The 20,493-nt window shown below is 43.1% G+C and overlaps 2 protein-coding genes across 2 annotated transcripts; both read right to left on the reverse strand.

The window, feature by feature from the left end:
* Positions 1 to 770: 770 nt before the first annotated feature.
* LOC123026278 (disintegrin and metalloproteinase domain-containing protein 20-like) lies at positions 771 to 2,942 on the reverse strand. Its single transcript, XM_044435710.1, has one exon. The coding sequence runs from the start codon at positions 2,940 to 2,942 to the stop codon at positions 771 to 773; it is 2,172 nt and encodes a 723-aa protein (XP_044291645.1).
* A 6,577-nt stretch (positions 2,943 to 9,519) lies between these two features.
* Positions 9,520 to 13,228, reverse strand: LOC123026279 (disintegrin and metalloproteinase domain-containing protein 20-like). The gene is made up of 2 exons (XM_044435712.1): positions 11,174 to 13,228; positions 9,520 to 9,615 (listed from the first exon to the last, which is right to left on the reverse strand). The coding sequence occupies exons 1-2, from the start codon at positions 13,226 to 13,228 to the stop codon at positions 9,520 to 9,522; spliced, it is 2,151 nt and encodes a 716-aa protein (XP_044291647.1).
* Between the last annotated feature and the right edge of the window lie 7,265 nt (positions 13,229 to 20,493).

Here is a 20,493-nt window from a genome sequence, read left to right on the forward strand (position 1 = left end):
TCTCCCATGTAGTCTCCAGTGGCTCCTGGGGAAGTTCAGCTCCCACCATGCTTAGGTATTTCCCCCTAAGGTTTTGTGCTTCCTTAAATCTGTACCCATTTGTGCAAACAATGTAATTTTACCTCCACATAAGGCACATGAATCAAAATGCAGAAAATGAATGCTTTTCTGATTATGTATATTTCCAAAAACTAAATAAATGCAGTCCAAGAGAGACTGAAAAATCAGTCTTGTTTCAGGATTTATTCAGAAAGAATTACTCAGAATATTATGCAATATCTCCACTGACAATTTTATATCCATATTGGATGGAAGATTTTGATATTTCAAGGTATACTGTGTGTGTGTGTGTATGTGCATGAAACTTTTTTTCCTGTTTGTGGTCTTGTAGACTTTCTATTGGCATCATTTTTGTGATGGCTGTATGTTACATTAACATAACTTTTTCTTCCACTGACATGAGGGGTTTTTCTTGCCATCTTAGCCGCATGTAACAATTACCTAATAGCTTCAATGCTTATGTTGCTAATGAGCTTATGCATCCTTCCATTTGAAAACAGTACCCCCCCACCCACTCCAATAGAAAGAGATTGCTCCCAGTTACTGACAGAAAAACTTCCATGTTAGCAAAAAACATCTAGGTGAACACAAGATTTTGTTAGCAGATGAATTCTATCAAAAAGAAGCTTTAACATTAATGAAAAGCTTACAAACTCAAATATAATTTTATACATCCCCCCACCCCATTTTGATGCTTTGTAAATTGTGATCTACTGCGGGTTTCCAACCTCAACTGATTCTGCTGGATAGATTCTTGAACTTATGCTTCTAAACTGCTGTCTGAGTGCTGTCCTGTAATGTATGGCCAGGTAAACAGAAGCAGTCATTAGAAATAATGTTCCTAGAATAATTGCTGCAAGGAAACCAATCCTTTTTGGTGGAGGCGGGCCACTGTCAATGCTGCCACCAAAGCCTTTACTTAGACAGTCAGGAGGTGCCCAGCCATAGTCGCAGTGACAATGTTTGCGGGAGTTGCACATTCCCCGATTGTGGCACTTTGTGGGACTGCAATCATACTTCAAGAAGGACATGTTTCTGCATGTCCCCTGAATACACATTCCTTGGGTGCCACAGGGAGTACCATCATTCACTGCTCCAACATCAGCTCCTTCCATTCCGAGATGATAGTCAGTACCCCAGCATTTCTGCTTACCTATGCTTGTCTGAATTATGGTGCTATCTTCCGTCAAAGAAGGTAATGCCTGCACTCTAGCACACTGAATGCGACCGCAAAATATATTCTTTTGTTTACATTTAGCATAACGTCCTCGTCTAATGCCACAGTTGCCAAATCGATCCCCTTGAGCATTCAGTAGTCTGAAACAACTCTCTGAAGCAACAGTTGCTTCCTTGCCAAAGATCATTTTGCATTGCCTACTGAGAGTGGCACACTTCCCGTGATAGCAGTGCGCACCGTCACTGCATGGGGCACCATCTTGTACATAAACATCTTCAGGACACCACTGTGAAGTCCCGTTGCAGTACTCAGGAAGATCACAGTTGCCAGTCTTCTTTCTGCAAATACTTCCAGTTGAACGATACTTACACATGGCACAGCACAGTCCAATATTACAAACAGCACCTGGACGCAACTTACAATCCGATTGGCAACATGGATCCGATTTACATTGACTTTTGGTACCGCAGTCACATTGTTCTCCAGCTTCCAGTATTTTATTGCCACAGTATTTCAGCCTAAATCTCTTTTCAGGGTCTGACTGAACCAACAAGCAATTAGAGTTCCTTAGTTTAGAATAATCATTATAGCTGCAATTACTAAACTTGTCAACTTCAGATGGCGCTTCAGCCATGATGCAGGATTCTCTTTCACACTGACAGTAGATGCCATCATGGTTCATGCCAAGGTTATGCCCTAGTTCATGGGCAAACAGAACAGAAAAAAAGGACACACTGAATCTGACATACGATTCAACAGCAGATGCCCACTGGGAACTACAAATGGTTCCGGTGTATGCTAATCCAGCTGTCTGTCCAAAGATCCTATGTACAAATAAGTGACCGGCATCATTTGGCAGATATTTATTTAGTGTTTTTGTCCTCCATGAATTGAAAGTGTTAAGCAGTGGACTTATTTTGTTAGGAACTTCTATGAGATTCTTTTCTGACCATATTTCTAGCCCAACTAGGGACACAATAACACCAAGTGGTTTATAGAATGTATTTGCAATATGGACAATCTCTAGAGCATGCATGGCAACCAAAGTTTCATTCTTGTGAAACATGAGGTATCGCTGATGTTCCACGACAATTGCAATATCTGCATACCTGCTGTGTGTCCACCACTCTCCTTTGGAAACTTTGGCTGCAAAATTCCCTCTGGTTTGGATCATGGCCCCTTGACGGCTTTGCTCCTGTTCTGTTACCCCACACATCGTGCCCACTGCACCTTCCTCTCTTTCCAGCTGATACACCACATGTTGAAAGGTGGCAGATGGCTGGACAGGTTCAATTTCATAGGTCTTATTTTCAAATTGCAAGAGACCCCTAAGCCCCCCCGAGCACATGCTCAGAGTGACCAAAGAGTGACGTTTGCCCTGTAAGAAACCATTGTAGAAACAGTCACCCCTGATGAAAGGGTAGTCAAGCTGGAGGTCCCCATTCTTACTGTAGCTGAAGACCGGGAAATGTTTAGGAACAAAACCCTTCTTCTGCATGAGGTGCACTATATGAGCCTTCCCCTCAATTTGCAGTAGGTAGTTGACATCCCAATTTTCTTCTTGTCCGTACTTGGGCGTAAGTCTCCTTGGAATGGTCACCTCATACGATGCATATTTAAAACCCAGAGGCAGTTTTTGAGCAGCCATCTCTCCAAGGGCACCTTGTAAGAACAGTAGCACCAGCTGTACAACATGATGCATCATTTTCTGGTTCAGAGAAAATAATCCTTCAGAGCACCGCAGCCCCTCTGATGTCTTGGGCTAGTCAGAGTAGCCCTCTACACCTGTTGGCAGGCCAGGAACAAATAGGAAGGAGGGAAGGCAGGCTTAGAGGAGATTCTGTCTGTAGCAACTGTCAGTGGGGTTCTCTTTGGAATGGTGGGGGGTTGGTGAGGCAGGGTCCTAACAACATGGGAGGAGAAGGGCAAAGGAAGTCCCAAGAAGAAAGTGCAAGAGCAAGTGCTGGCAGAAAGCACGACAAGAAGAAGTGGCAGGTGTGATGGGAACGTGAGGCGCAGAGGTCAGGGAAACAGACGATCATCCAAGGGAGACAGTGGTAGAGTGGAGATGTGAGGTATACATTTAGATAAGGCATCATTGGGCTTAGTACTAATATACAGGCGTATTTGTTTTCATGCTTGTGTTGCCAATTGCGGCAGCCCAAAACACCCCAAAGGTAATTGGCCAGAGGAAGGCCCCAAAAGTAGTTGGCCACAGGAAGGCCACATAGTAAAAACACCACAGTTATACTGTCCCAGAAGGGAGGGCGGATAAGAACAAAATGAACTTTGCGTAACCCACAGCTAACACACTAGCCTGACCTCGAATACAGTAATCAAAGGGACAGTGGAAACTGGTTCTAGCCACCACGAAAGTTGCAAATGTGCAGGGAGTAAGAACATGCCAAGCCTGTGTGAATCTGGAGCAGATAAGAAATAGACATGGGAAATGTCTGGTCCTTGACAGAAGACGAGACTCTTTGAAGCTAACAGCAGTAGGGGGGGGGGGGGTGGCTACATTGATGTACTGACGCATTAGAAGTGTATTAGGTGACCTAATTGTTTCCTAGGGTATAAAACGCATGTACTGAGGTGCAACTTTTGAGACACTGCTTTGGGCTGAATGTCCCCTTTATTCTATAGTGCACTAGAATAAAGCTGGTTTTGGCTCTAAGTCTCATCTCAGGCTCCTTCTGACTTGGGTCTGGGGTCCACTCGGGTTGGCCCTAGCTAAGGCCATGCATAGGATTAAGAGCCTGCATGGTACAGTAGTTCAAATGTTGGACTGGGACGTAGGAGACCTGCATTCTAGTCAGCACTTTGCCACGAAACACACCAGGTGACTTAGGGCCACTGTTTCTCAACCTAATCCATCTCAAAGAGTGATTGTGAGAATAAATGAAGAGGAGGAGGGCCATGTGAGGCACCTGACATTCCTTCTAAGAGGAAAAGGGGAGAATATAAATGTATAAACAGGACTACCCCCTGCACAGAGGGGATGGGATGGAAGAAATAGTAGGAGCAGGTAAACTGCTGAGGCAACATCAAAGGCAGTTTGTTGCAGCTAACGTATGACAACTAGACTGTGTGGGCTTATTAATTTAAACACTTATCTCTTCAACACTGCCTTTCTCTCAAAACCTGTTTAACACACAGCAGAATAAAAGCATGAAGAAACCCCCTTCGATAAAATAACTAGAATATGCAAAACCATTGGTCTGTTTTGTGTAATATTTATTTACTATATCAGCAGGACTTCATGGTAAGCCAGAGACCAGAAAATTTGTTTTTTGTTTTTGTTTTTTAAAGGAAATGGGGGCAGACAATGCTAAGTATCAATCTGAAGACATGCTGAATTAATGAATAAAGTGCTTTGACCAAATTTTGAGGGAATATTTATTGATTGATTTGATTTATATGGCACCTGATTAGCCATAGGCTCTCTGGGCTGCTTACATACAAAGCTAATCGTTCTCTGAAATTCTGAGTTTTAGCAGACAAACAACTGTATCTAGATATAAAGTTTGTGGAAGAAGGTAATGGGATTTAAGTGTATATGTGAAGAATTCCTTGAGTTCAATTTCAATCTTAGACCAAACTGCAGGAAGCATAGCTAATACAGTTTTACCTGCGTGCTCTGATTTTGGACTAGATGTCGGTAAGCTTGTTGAACATGTTGTTCAAGTACTGCAGGAGGAGGTGGGGTTAAGCACAAATCAGGATGATCTATCCTCAGGGAACCTTTGTTCATTCTTCATTCCATAGATTTACCTTACTTTAAATAATATGAAAAGTGTAAGTGTTGTATGTAACACAGGTGACACAGTTAAAGCAATCATTATTTTTTCTGTGTGAGAACTCATATATAACATCCAATACTCAACATAGCATTGTTACTTGAAACACGCTGGCCTCAAAAAATCAAGGGCATCCATGTGTTTGCAGAAAATTACACCAGTTACTGTCTGACCACTCAAGAAATTGGCAGGATTGAGTAGCACTGAAACAAAACCACTTTTGTGCCACTCATACTATCACAGACTCATCTTATTGCTTGTCTTGTGATCTTAAGCAAGCATTCTTTGACACTTGAGCCAGTCAGCCAAGCTCTGCAACTGGTGAAGTTAGATGCAGTGGAAATTACCATAATCATACAAGAGTTGCTGGGAATAATGGAGCCGCACAAGGGAACTAGTCTGAAGACTTTTAGCACAATAATAGAGAAGCATTACAAACTGGCAGATTAAATAGATGTCTGTAATTTAAACAAACAAGGAACAGAAAAATATTGCCAAGCCCTCCCAACCAATCTACAGAATGGCAGCTCTACAACAGCCCATCTACATTTTCACCTGCACTTGCTTATTGCCACAATGAGTTCTCATTTCAGCGATGAAATCCAACTACATCCATCTCAGCTGTACCACACTGATGAAAAAGACTTTCAAGCCCATGCCAATTCCATTCAGGAACTTTACAAATCTGAAAATATTGGGAATGATATTCTCGCCTGCCACAGACCAGTGTGGGGGCCACCTGTGCTCTCCCCATGGTCTCCAACTCGACCTCGGTTGGCATTGCCATTTGTGGGAAAATGGCGGCACCATTGAGGATGACGGGGAGAGGAGAGATACTTCAAAGGAGCCGGCAAGGAGCAGGGAGCCAAGCCGACCCAGGTATTCCTCCTGGGTGGTATTTTGGATGTGTGGGGGATTGTGGCTATATCTTATTGATATTATTCATTGTATTATGTATAATATTGTGCAGTGGTACCTCAGCTCACGAACGCCTTGGTTCACGAACAATCGGGTCATGAACAAAAATTTCATTAAAATTTTGATGTGGTTTGCGAACACCACATTGGGTGGTGACCAAGATCGCAGCCATCTCCCCCCCTCCCCCCGAGTGGAGAGATGGCCATGATCTCAGTTGCTTTTGTGCAGGGAAGGCGTCCATGATCACAGGCATGCTCCTGCAGGAAAGACGGGCACAATCTGGGCCATCTGCCCGTGGCTGTGCTGTGCTGCGCCCTTCTTTCCTGCAGCAGTGTGCCTCTGATCATGCACACCTTCCCTGCACAAAAGCAACTGCAATCGCGGCCATCTCCCCACCCCCACCCCCAAGTGGAGAGATGGCCACAATCGCAGTTGCTTTCATGCAGGGAAGGCATGTGTGATCACGCATCAGTGTAGCCACACCCCCCCACTGCTGTTAGCTGCAAAGAGTCTTGTCTTCTGTCAGGACCAGACATTTCCCATGTCTATTTCTTATCTGCTCCAGATTCACACAGACTTGCCATGTTCTTACTCCCTGCACATTTGCAACTTTCGTGGTGGCTAGAACCAGTTTCCACTGTCCCTTTGATTACTGTATTCGAGGTCAGGCTAGCGTGTTAGCTGTGGGTTACACAAAGTTCATTTTGTTCTTATCTGCCCTCCCTTCTGGGACAGTATAACTGTGGTGTTTTTGACCCACTCTGCATTATGTTTTCCTTTAATGTTCTGGACAGACAAGCATTAGCCAACAACAAGCCTGCCTGGTTACAGACCTTCTGTCTGGCATTCACTGCAACCAAGACAGATTCTGTGTAAAAAGTGTGAAATTCAGCCCTAGGGATTTTTAATTTAATTCAAAGGGAAATTTTATAGTCCCTGGGTAAGCCTCCTGGGGACCACAGGATGGCTTGGATTCCTTCCTCCAGCAACTCCGAGGTTGAAGACTGCACTCTGTCCTTGGAAGCAAGTGTTAGAAATCTGCTTCCTCAGAACCAGCACAGACAGACCCAGCTGGCTGCATCTCCTCCCACCCTGCTGGATTTGGAAGCCTCCGGGACTGGGGGCTTCTGCAGAGTTGCTGGGAATGCAGTCTCCGAGTCCTATGGCACTGCTGCTTGATGAACACATTTAAGCTGTGTGTCTCTCTAGTGCTCTGCTATGTTACTGTTCAATGGAGAAATTAAACAATTTGTTCAGAGTGAGTTCTGAAATGTATAGTTCCATACAGTACACTGAATCACCAACAGGCCCACCCCACCCTTCTTTCTTGTTACTACTGCTCAGCAGCATGTAATTTTGTTTTTTAGATGCATTAATTGCATCTAATTGCAATGTGTCTCTACCTGAAGCTTGCAATACGTGTTCAGCCCCTAGGGCCAGTCTTCCTTAGCCAGTGCCTAGTTTTGCAGTCAATGCCAGGAGCGATTAGTGGGCAAAGCTGCAGGAGAATGCAAAGCACAGACCCCTTCCTCAGGAGGCTATGGGGGTGCATGATAAGAGGGGCCATGGGTGCCAGCAGGTATACCTTATTCAGAGGAAGTGGTTCCAACTCTTGAAGGCTCTCCTATACCAGAATAAGAATTATCCCCAGAGAGGTCCGCCTGGCGCCGTCGTTATTTGTTTTTCGGCGCCAGGCTAAGACCTTTTTATTTAAGCAACATTTTAAATGCTAAATACAATTGAATTTTATCTGGCCAGGGCGGCTTATTTTATAATGTGTGTTTTAATTAAGATTATTTTATATGGATATTTTAACTTATTGTTTTATCTATGTTGTAAGCCGCCCCGAGGCTTCGGCGAATGGGGCGGCATAAAAATGTTTTAATAAATAAATAAATAAAATTCCAACCTTTAAGAATCAAGCTTCACTGAATAGCGTTTTTGTAAACTAATATGCCTAGGAGACAATCCCATAAAAACCAGCTTTAAAAATAAATTAAAAGCTTGCAAACTCGATTATATTTTTGCACAGTAGTGTCATCGGCTTTGGAATTATTTTTGTTTTGATTGCGCAGGAGCGGATGCTTCTGATCTTCCCAAGTACAGCATTAGTTTATGTCTGCCATACGCATAAAAGCAAAGCCCAGCTGCTCGAAGTAAAAACAGACTTCCTACTGTCTGTATGCCTGTGGGCCTCTGGCTCCTCCCACGTTTATTTATTTATTTATTTATTAAAACATTTTTATGCCACCCCATTCGCCTAAGCCTCGGGGCAGCTTACAACAATAAGTTAAAATAATTATAATATAAATCAAAAATATAAACATTAAATTAAAAAAAAGAAATACAGTATAAAATAAGCCACCCTGGCCAGATAAAATCCAATAATATTAACAGTTAAAATGCCGCTTGAATAAAAAGGGCTTTGCTTGGCGCCGAAAAACAAATAACGACGGCGCCAGGTGGACCTCTCTGGGGAGCGCGTTCCATAACTTAGGCGCCACCGCAGAGAAAGCCCTCCTCTGAGTACCCACCCTCCTAATTACTTTCACGTTCCTTGTATTCGCAGTGAGCCACTGTGGGATTAAGGAAGGAGGCCTCCATTGTCACTGTAAACAATTGCTCTGGACTGAGGAACAGCATTCCCTTGGAAAGGTACTAAGATGTATCCACCAGGAAAGGCTGGAACAGACTGCTGTGGACGTCTGCAAGTGCTTCAATGGGTAGTTGACTGCTGGGTTGAAAGAATGAATGAACCACAGCTGAAGTGGTTGCTTCTGGAGCCAGGCCAAAGGAAGTACTGACATAGTCACTGCCACAAGAAACAAGGAGCCATTGAATTTGGAGAGCCAAAACAATGTGTTGCTGTTGAAGTTGGGAGGCTCTCTCGATCAGTGCTGCTGCCCTTGAGTTTGGGAGATATGCTGCCACTTGGGTGGAGTCTGTGCATGCCCCAGTGAAAAGAGAGGACTGGGAAGGGGAAAGAGCAGGTATTCTGAGTGTATGTGAAGACCCAGTCTGTCCACCAGATGGCACATGGTCTGAGTCACAGCAAGCAGTTCTGTCCTGGTTGGAGCAGCCAACAACTAGTCATCCACTGAATACTGAATTCTGTGCTGATGAAAATGGGCACACACCGTGGCCATACACTTCATAAAAGCCCTGAGGAGAGGAGAGAGTCCAAAAGGTTAAACAGAAAATTGGAACATTTCTCTCCTGCCTTGGATATGAAGGAAATGTCTATGGCAAGGTGCAATGGAGATGTGGAAATAAGCATCCCTGAGATCAATGGATGCAAACCATTCTCCATGCTGGAGAATGGGGAGAATCCCTTGCAAGTGACCATCCAGAACTTTTTAGGAGGGATAAAAAGTTAAGATCTCTCAGGTTCAGGATTGGCCAAAGCCCTCCATCCCTTTTCAGTATAGTGAAGTATCATGAGGAAAACAGTGAACAGAAGCAATCAGAATTTGTGCTATCTCCTTCTTTGATAGGAGTGAATGAATCTCTTCCAAGAATGTTGGAGATACTGGTGTTGCATGCATAGAGCCAATGGGTGGGAGGGCATCAAATTTGATCCTTGTAACCTCCCTGGATGTTAGACAGCACCTCGTTGTCCGATGTAACTGCCTGCCACACACTCAAATGAGGAGAGAGATGGTCCTGAAAATTAAAATTAGAGGGGGTGATAAGAAGGTATGCAAGGGGCAGCTCTTAAAACAGGCACTGCCTCCCTCTCCTGTCCCTATCTGCCAGCCTGTGACCTTGGCAGTACTTGGAGGCATTGTCTTCCTCCTCTGAAATGTTGGGGATGATGTTGCGCCCTGTCCATTTGGGGGCAGAGAAAGAAGGAACTTCTCTGCCCAAACCACTTACGTGTGTAAGAGGGGCTCCCATGGGCAGCTCCGCAGTCAGTGGCTCCGTGTGGTTTTGATACCGAAAGGTCCTTTGATCACCCCTCCACCATGCAGGAGTGGGAAAATGCTCTGAGGAAATAACAGGGAAGAGAAAGAACTTCCCAAGAAACTGTAGGCGATCGAAGAAGAACTGAGGGAAATGGCGGGAGCTACTCCTCTTTATACAGGTGCTGGTGGGGAGGCATTCCTGCCAAAACACTGTCAGCTATTAAACCTTCCCGGCAAGGAACTCCACGCAGGCACAGAGCCCATCTGTGTGATGCACAGAGACCACAAAGAACTTTGAAGCTTCAGAGGAACCTATATATACTAGAAATGTACTTACTGCTTGTAACCTCATTCCCTTGTCATTTATTTACAAATGGAGGGAGCTGATTCCTCCCTCCCATTTTCCATGACTGTTTATTGTCTAAAAGAGCTCAATGTGCAAACCTTACACTGAGATTTCTTCAGAAAGAACAATTCAAATATTAAAAGATTTCATATGCTCTGATGGAATTTTGTGGAGTGTCACACCCCTCCTATATTGTATAGACTTCACTATATATTTTGCTGTATATATAGGAAGAGACAGAGATAGAGGGAGAACATTTTGATATATTCTGTGTGTGTGTTCGCTATGCTTTCAGTGTGTAATTTGTGTCTCTTGTAGTTTAAATAATTAGTATTCTTATAGACTGTTGTATATAGATTATTGCTTTCATCATATCATGAATGTTTTTGTTTCTGTAATTATCAGTATCCTTTTTACAGGGCCTTTACTACAATGACATAAAATCACTGAAATAGCAAAAATCTGTATTCCACAACTGTTAGGGGATTTGATGGCAACATTATACCTGGACTGCCAGCACAAGTTGAGTATAGGAACTTGCTTATTCAAACAGCCTGAGTGTTTATGTTGGTTTTATTCAAATAAACTCATATTTGATGCAGACCTTTTCTTAGAAGGCATAATACTCTGGTGAGCTAAACCATGAACTGTCTGATATGGTTTCAGCATATATGAAGGGGTTTCATCTCTATTAATGAACCGCAGCTTTGGAAATGAATTACACTGAAAAACAGCTTTAAAAATAATGATAAAAACATCCACACTGAAATCCACTTGCATAATACTCTGCATTATCTCCTGGGTACATATTTGTTCATTTTTGAAAAATCTACTGTGCCCTTTCTTCCTGCATTGATTCACCTGGATGAAATCTTGCCCTCAATCTTCTAAACTGGTGTATAAGCCCATTGCTGTAATACACAGCCAGGCCTAAATTAACAACAGTAGCAGTAAGGAAATATACAGTTACTGCAATAATAGCTCCTCTGAAAAAAGTCGTGCGACGCTTCTGTGGTGGAGGGGGCCCACTGTCGATGCTGCCACCGTAGCCTTTGCTTAGGCAGTCTGGAGGTGCCCAGCCATAATCACAGTGGCAATGTTTCTGGGAGTTGCATATTCCCCGATTATGGCACTTTGTGACATCACAATCATACTTCAAGAAGGACACATTCTTGCATCGTCCATGAATGCACATCATGTCAGTGCCACAAGGAGTCCCATCCTTCACTGCTCCAATGTCAGCTATCTCCACCCCACTGTGATAGTCAATACCCCAGCATTGCTTGTTGTCAATGGCTGTTTGAACTACAGTATTGTGTTCCTCCAAAGAAGGAATGCTATGCACATTTTCACACTGGATTCGGCCACACAGGATATTCTTCATGTGACACTTGCTATAAGTTCCGTGTTTACGGCCACAGTTGCCAAAGCGATCACCTTGAGTGTTCACCTCTCTGAAGCAAGCTTCCGAACCAACAGTTGCTTTGCCACCAAAGATCATTTTGCACTGCCCACTGAGAGTAGTACACTTCCCGTGATAGCAGTGCGCACCGTCACTGCATGGGGCACCATCCTGTACGTGAACATCTTCAGGACACCACCCTGAAGTCCCGTTGCAGTACTCAGGAAGATCACAGTTGCCAGTCTTCTTTCTGCAAATGAACTGAGCTGAACGATACTGACAGTTCTCACAGCACTGTCCAGTATCACATACAGCACCTGGACGCAACATACAATTTGACTGACAACATAGGTCTGACTCACACTGAGTTTTTGAACCACAGTCACATTGCTCTCCATTTTCCACTACTTGGTTGCCACAGTATTTTAACTGATAAATTTTATCAGGATCTGGTGGAACTAACAAACAAGGTGTGTTCCTCTTTACAAAATACTGCTGGTAACTGCAATTGCTAAATTTATCAATGTTTGCCTGAAATGCAGCCATAATGCATGCTTTTGTACCACAATGGCAGTATTGTCCATCATGCCTCATGCCAAGAACATGTCCTAGTTCATGGGCAAATGTGTTAGAAATATGGAACAAACTGGAAGTCCTATATGATTCAACAGCAGATCCATAACGGTTATCACAAATTCCTCCTACATATGCTAATCCAAGTGCACTTCCGAAACTCTTATACACAAATAAGTTACTAGCATCATTGTTTAGACGTTTGAGCAATGAATTTGTTCTCCATGTATTGAAAAACGAAAGCGTGTCTTCTAGGCTCTCAGAAATTTCTATGAGGTTCTTTTCTGACCAGATCTCCAGACCTACTACAGACAACTGAAGAGAAAGTGGCTTATACATTGAATTTGTGGTATGGACAATATTCAGAACTTGTACAGCAATAAGAGTTTCATTTCTGCCAAATTTCACATATCTTTCATGTTCAACTACCATTGCAAGCTTTGCAAACCTGATGTGAGTCCATTTGTCTCTTTCAGAAGGAACATTCTCGGCTACTACATGTTCTGCCTTCTGGACCATGGAGTTTTGAAGACTTTGCCCTTGCTCTGTTAGCCCACATCTCATGAGAACTGTGTCTTCCCTTTGTTCCAACTGAAACACCACATGCTGAAAAGTAGCAGATGTCTCAACAGGTTCAATTTCATAAGTCTCATTTTCTAATCTCAAGAGTCCACTGAGTCCCCCTAGGCAAGTACTGATGGTGACAATATCTGAGGGCTTGCCTTGTACAAAGCCATGGTAAAAACAGTCATCTCTGATGAATGGATAGTCCACTTGGAGGTGCCCTTCCTTGCTGTAGGTGAAGATAGGGAATTGTTCAGGGACAAAGCCACTCTTCCGCTCAAGGTGTAGTATATACCTTTTCTCCCGAAGCTGCAGCAGATAGCTGGTATCCCATGGTTCTTGCGTTCCAAACCTGGGTGTCAGTTTCCTTGGGATTGTCACCTCATATGAGGCATATCTAAAACCCTGAGGCAATTTATGAGCAGCTGTCTCCACTACGATATTTCTCAAGAATATCATGAGTACCCATGAGAAACTGCTAGTCATTTTCCCAGATAGAAACAAAATCTTCGATGTACATTCACTTGCATCTCCTCAAAGTGAAGCCCCCTTGCAGCTGTTAGAAGTAGAGGAGAAGGAGGAAGACTGTGCATAGCAACAGTCTATGGGCTTCCTTTGGAATGGGGGTGGAGCTTGGAGGATCAAGAATGGAACAGAATGGCTAAGGAAGAGAAGGAGGGAGTCACTGGCTAAGAAGTGAATGGTTGAGAAATGACTGGCTACACGGGCTACCAGAAGATAGGAACATGCTCATCCTCACTATTGTATTAGGTACACTCCTAATATCTTGTCTCTGTAAATTGCAATGTGTCCTGGTAAGATGTTTCATGGGAAACCTATGATATAAAGGACCCCAAAACAGGTGCCAAATGCTGGTCTTTCTTTTGTGTAGGAAGAGGTGGGTTATTGCTCCTCTGCAATAGATGTGGCATCTCCGTATATATGCAAATTCCTTCCTCAACAGTTCCTCATGGCTTAGATTTGGCTAAGTCATAGATCTGGCTAGAGTTAAGCACCAGGTGGAAAAACAGCAAAATTTAATCTCTTTAGTCTTTACCCCTAAAGAGATTAAATTTTGTCAACCTTAGTAAAATTTAGGGACCTCTAGGTACACATTATTGTTCTTGAACTCTGCTTTTGCACACAACATCAATGGCAAGAACCTGAGGCTGATCCATATTCCTTTTCATTACTTGGACAGGGGGCAGGGAGACCTTTTTCTTCAACTAAGATTAAAATAAGATGAAATTCTATCTTTTAATGTGCTGCCCTTGAAGTTGTGTATCTTCTTTCCTTCCCTTGCCACTGAGAGTTTAATTTCACGGATCTGGATGGTAGCGGTGGTGGGTAATTTCCTAGAAAATCAGGCCTCAAAGGAGTTTACCAAGTCATGGTTGGCCTTCAGCTGTCCATCCTTGCCCTACTTTGCAGGAAACAAGTATTCTTTGAAGCAGAGCCAGCTGCTGAGTTGTAGAACAGATGCAGGCCATTTTTTTCCTTCTGCCCATCTATAGTGCCACATCACTACAGCAGTTCCAGTCGTGCATGCGTACAACACACATACAATTACTTGTGTTAGTGCATAATTTTGGATAACCACCATGTCAAACAAAAGCCCTTCAATGACACTTCCCCCATAATGTATTTTTCAAAAGTATTCCTCTCTAACAAATGATACTGGATATTGCTCTTGTCTGATTATCTTACTAGAGCAGGTAACTGTAGTTGCTGTGTGCTGTCAAGTCATCTCTGTCTTAGGGCAATTCTGTGAGTGAATGCCCTCCAAAATAATATCAATTCATAGTAGCCCTGCTCAGTTCTTCTAAATTCAAGGCTGTCGCTTTGTGGATTCCATTCATCTCTTATTTGGTCTTCCTTTTATTCTTCTGCCTTCAGCTTTCACTAGCACGATTGTCCTTTATAGGGGCTATCTAATGATCCCATTGCAGAGGAGGAGGGAAGGAGACTAGAGCAGTTACTCCAGTCTCCTTTCCTCCTCTGAAATGTGCCCCTTATCCCCTCTCCACGGTCACTTTCCTGACCTCAGAGGGCAAGCAGCGTGGTCCTTGCCATGCCAGCTGGGGGGACAAAACAGGAGGATCAGAGTTTCGATTCCTAGCTCTGAGGAATTAATACCTGTTTTACAGTTTCCTCTAAAGTTTTGTCTAGTTTCTGCTTTCAAAGTCAAACATGACTATGTTAGATCCCTTTGACAATCTTCCTCTTAAATAAATATATTAAATCTGACAGCGCTGTGGTATCTTCTGGATAGGCTAGCGGGATTGAGGGTTGGAGGCACTGCTTTGCAATGGTTCCGCTCCTATCTCAACGGTCGATTCCAGAAGGTAGTGCTGGGGGACCATGTCTCTGCGCCATGGCAGCTATGCCATGGAGTACCACAGGGCTCCATTCTATCCCCTCTGCTATTTAACATCTATATGAAACCGCTGGGAGAGGTCATCAGGAGGTGTGGGCTGCGGAATCATCAATACGCTGATGATACCCAGCTCTACCTCTCGTTTTCCACTAATCCAGGTGAGGCAGTGGCTGTGCTGAACCGGTGCTTGGCCGAGGTAATGGAATGGATGAGGGCCAATAAACTGAAACTCAACCCAGACAAGACGGAGGTCCTGTTGGTTGGCGGATCGGGCTTCGGAGAGGGTGGATTTGACCTGGTCCTGAATGGTGCAACACTCCCTCTTAGGGATAAGGTCCGCAGCTTAGGAGTACTCCTCGACCCGGAGCTTTCTTTGGAAGCTCAGGTGACAGCGGGGGCGAGGAGCGCCTTCCTTCAGCTTCGGCTGATTAATCAGCTGCGCCCCTACCTGGAGTTCGACTGCCTGGTGACGGTGACACACGCGCTGGTGACTTCCCGCCTAGACTTCTGTAACGCGCTTTATGTGGGGCTTCCCCTGAAGACGGTCCGAACACTTCAATTGGTGCAAAATAGAGCTGCCAGGTTGCTGACGGGGACGGGGCGTTATGCTCACATGACTCCAGTCCTCCGTCAGCTTCACTGGCTGCCCATTGAAGCCCGGGCCCAATTCAAGGTGTTGATTATGACCTATAAAGCCCTAAACGGCTTGGGTCCGGGCTACCTGAACGAGTGCTTACGTCCGTATATGCCCGACCGCCCCTTGAGATCTGTGGGAGAGTCCCTTCTCCGGGAACCCTCCATGAAAGAAATTAGGAGAGTAAGTACTCGGAGGAGGGTTTTCTCTGCGGTGGCGCTCAACCTATGGAATTCACTCCCCAAAGAGGTCCGCCTGGCACCGTCGTTACTGGTTTTTCGGCGCCAGGTAAAGACCTTTTTATTTAAACATCATTTTAATTGTTAAAATATATGATCTGGCCAGGGCAACTTCTTCTTCCTTCTCTTTTCTCCTCCTATATTATTTATTTACTTATTTTATACTGATAATTTTAATTTTATATTATTATGTTTGTAACTCAATGTATTTTTTGTATTTTTGTATTTAATGGTAATTTATTATGTGCTATTGTATTTCAATGTATTTTATTGTGTTGTAAGCCGCCCCGAGGCTTCGGCAAGGGGCGGCATACAAATGTTATAACAACAACAGCAACAACAACAACAACAACAACAACAACTGTTTCCAGTTGGTTTAACAATATTGACATCTTGTACTAGCTTCTGGGAAAACTCACCAAGAATTAAATTCAGAATTGCCTCCCTTCTGGGCAGTTCCATGGACACCTGTTCCAGGGCATAGTTGTGAAGGAGTCTGCACTTTGTAGGTTTTTTAGTCTGGTGAACTTTATGCCCTCTTTGACCCAGAGAACAATACTACCTCTGAAACACCCTGTTTCCTTTTATAGCTTTTATATCCAGAGATGATCATATCTCAATGGTATGCTCTGTTTTACTAGGTTTCTATAATGACTACAATATCTAAGTCCTTCTGTAAAACACAGAACTATTTTGGCTCAAAGGCTTATAGCATTTGCATAGAAACACAAATATATGGATTCTATTCAAATACTGCCAGATTTCTCAGTCATGTGCATTTTCTGTTTGGCACTTAGGACTCTTTGGCTATCATGTTTCACCATATGCTCATAACTTCTTTCCTTTCCTTCTAAAGTTGTGCAATCACACTTTTCCATTTTTACCCTTTAGGGGAAATTTAACTCAAACCAGGTGCTTGTCAGCTCCTATCAGCTTTCCCCAGGGTTCAGGTTAAAAGAGTCTCTGCTACTTTCTATCTGTTTTGCCTCAGCAATCAGACTCCATTTTGGCTCAAGTGGAGCCTGTCCTTTTTGTACAGGCCCAGCTTTCCCAAAATGTGCCCCAGTGCCTAACAAAGCTGGTCCTTCCTTTCTGCACCATCATGCCAGCCATGCACTGGGACTCCCCACCTTCGCCATCACCATCGGTTCCTTTTGCACAAAGCACATACGGCAACAAGCTTCTGCCAACGAATCCTATCCATGGCAGCGTCTTCAGCATCTTCCTGTTCGATGTCCACTGTCTGTAAGTCATCTTTTAATGTCTGACACCAAGTTTTGCATGGTCTACCCCACCTCCACTTTCCCTCTGGTGCCTCCCATCATACAGCATTATTCGGGTATCAATATTCTGGCAAGCGAAGAATATGACCAGCTAGACACATTCAATGTTCTGTCTCAACAGCCTGCAATTTCCTGGATGCGCTCCGCTGCAAAATTTCCTTGCTGGTGACACAGTTGCACCAAGTGACACCCAGAATTCGCCATAGGCAACACTGTTGGAACACATGGGGCTTTTGTGCTGTTATTGCCCATGTTTTCTACCCCCAAACTGGATTCCTCGCACATCCCTGTGTGAATGCCCCAGGAAGATTTTGGCCCATTACCTCAAGCTACGAAAATATTAGAATATAACTTTTGTTGTCAGAACAACTGTAAATCTAACCTAAAAAAAGTAAATTCACAAATGTAAAAATTTTTATTCTGAATTGTATACTGCCTATTGTGATATATGCTTTCCCATGTTAATCTTCTCCGTTACTTAGTTGACAAAGGCAGTCCTTATTGGCACCTTCGCATATTGAGGAAATTATAAAAGCTATAACTAATAGCAAAATGTGGAAATCACCTGGTCCAGATGAATTTCCAACTGAATATTGCAAAACATTTTCCTAACATTTTAGTTCCCAAGCTTTATTTCTACTTTCTTTTGAATAAGGTTCTCAGTACTTAACAATGTTAATACTCTCATAATTCCTAAAGCTTATAGAGATCATATTTACTGTGTTAATTATTGACCTATATCTTTGATTAATCTCAGCATTAAAATAATAACTGTAACATTGGCTGATATACTACAATAATTTTAGCACTATGATGAAGCTCCATGGAATGGAAACTCATCTTCAGTTTGTGGACTTCTTCTTATGCTTGCCCTGTCTTAGAAAGCAAACTGAGCTGAAGTCCACAGATGCTTGTGATACACTGGTTATGCAACCAGCAACCTTTTGTGTAGCACTGACATGGGCCTTGATTCCTGGCAAGCACCATGCAAATCTCAGTGCACTTGCCAGAAAGTTGGACTCAGGGCCTCGAGAAAGCAAGCTAGCGAGTCTGGGAATCCAACAGATTCTCACCCCTAAAATGGATTTCTCACACCTCCCTAAATTTATTACACTGTTAGTCCAACTGGATCAGACTAGGGTCATTAACAACAGATGGGGCTGCTAATTTCAGACTGTTGTCCTGGTTGCACTAAATATGAATAGACCAGATGCAACTGCCATTATATCCTAGAATGTGCAGAAAGCCTTTGACAGTGTTAACTGGAAATTTATTTTGGCTGCATTGAGAAATTTTGGTTTTCCTGCAGGATTTTTAGAAATGGATTTAAATTTTATATCCAACCCCAAGAACCACTCAGGGCCAATGCGTGTGTGTGTGTGTGTGTGTGTGTGTTTGTCTGATTTTTTAAAAAACTTGTGAGAGATATCAGACAGGAATGTCTACTTGGAACTCCAGCCATCTGTTCTAGCTTTGATGCACAAAATTGTCAATTGGAGGTATTATACTCCATAGTGTGCTAGTTAACTGGCAATTCAGACTCCACCCACAGTTTATTATTTATTTGGGATCATAGAGATATATGTCAAATGTTGACATAGTCCACAGCCTGGTGTGTGTATGCCCAAAATACTCAACAGGAGAAGGTTTTCTTTTAAAAGATTTATTCTCAAGAATAACTGGCTGTCAAGAAATCATTCCAGATGGCATACCTGAGCAGTTCTCACTTTGTCCTTTTATAAATGTAACACATTTAACACTTTCCAATAGGTTGCAGCAGTAAAAAAGTTACAATGGCATGATCTTCCCTGCCTGCATACCAAAGAGAAAGAAGATGCTCCAAAGGAGCAGAGCAGAATGGGTTGCTATTCCAGGGAAGAAGAGGAGGATGGGGTGGGTTGGTGCTTGCATGATTTTACCTATGAAAGTTATACCTACTGATTTGTACATCTTTGAACAGGCAATGGAAACTATCAAGCACCCTATCTTGGACAACTGGCACTGCACAAACACAGAAGGGCTTTTACCTTGGCCCACATCTTAACAGACTCCCCTTGGCAGTTTTGGAGGGATGGTATAAAAAGATCCCATGGTCCGAGTACCTTTGCCCCTGTGGTATTGAACAGATAGAAATTACAGGGAACATCCTGCTGCAGTGCACATAGGGATATTCGTGCTGCACTAATTTCCCCACTGATGAATTGCTTCCTGGACAATACAGGACAACATATGTCTATATACTGTTGTCTGACATGAATCTGACGTTAACATACAGTGTCACTAAATTCTTCACGGCTGCTGGATGGAAGACTAAGTCTGGGAATGCCACTTACTCAAGATGACTGATATGAACTATAGCAGCAGTATATTGTGTTGAAGTATCTACTAATCCAAGTGGGGTTTTATGACAGATAACCTTTAATGATGCAAGTAATTGGATGGCATACAAATTTTATAAATAAATAAATAAAGTATTTTCTTCTTTTCTAAAAATCTATTTATTTATTTGAATTGAGCTGGTCTTTGACCATAATAAAGTTTTATCTATCTATCTATCTATCTATCTGTACATCAAAATGATTAAGCTGAATTTAAATAAGCAGATTAATGGTGTTACTGAATTTAGCTGGTCACTGGCTAGGGCAAACCTGGGTGGACCCCTGACCCCAAGTCAAATGGAGCCTGAGACAAGACTTAGAGCCAAAAACAGTTTATTCTAGTGCACTTTTAGAATAAACGGAGACAGAGGGGAGATGCTTTCCCAAATATGAGTCTCGAAAGAAATACAGGGAACATACATTATATACCCCGTGTCACAAACATGATGTCCAGATACAAAGTCAATACATTCACATTTTGTTCACTGTTCCTTTTGTTAGTTTACAGAAAAACTCTTTATTCTTCCAAGGACTTCCCTTCCCATATGTCTGCTAATAATCTCCAGATCATTCACATCTGCTTCATGTTTCTCACCTACTGCAATTCATAATGTATTTTGCTACTTTGAGATTCCAACCAGTTTCAGGCGTCATGGGTTCTCCCCACTTGCCTCCTTTGATATTCAGCCAACCTGTCACAGGAGTTCACACAGGGTTCATTACTCTCCTGTCTCCCCCTCCTCCCTCCTGGACAGGAAACGCAACATGGCTGCAGCTCCCCAGCTATGTAGTCTTCCTTAGGCTAACTTAAGTCAGGGTGAAAGGGAGCGTCACTGGTAA

This window comes from Varanus komodoensis, unplaced genomic scaffold, assembly GCF_004798865.1.
Source record: "Varanus komodoensis strain SLA01 unplaced genomic scaffold, ASM479886v1 scaffold3, whole genome shotgun sequence".
NCBI classification, from domain to species: Eukaryota; Metazoa; Chordata; class Lepidosauria; order Squamata; family Varanidae; genus Varanus; species Varanus komodoensis.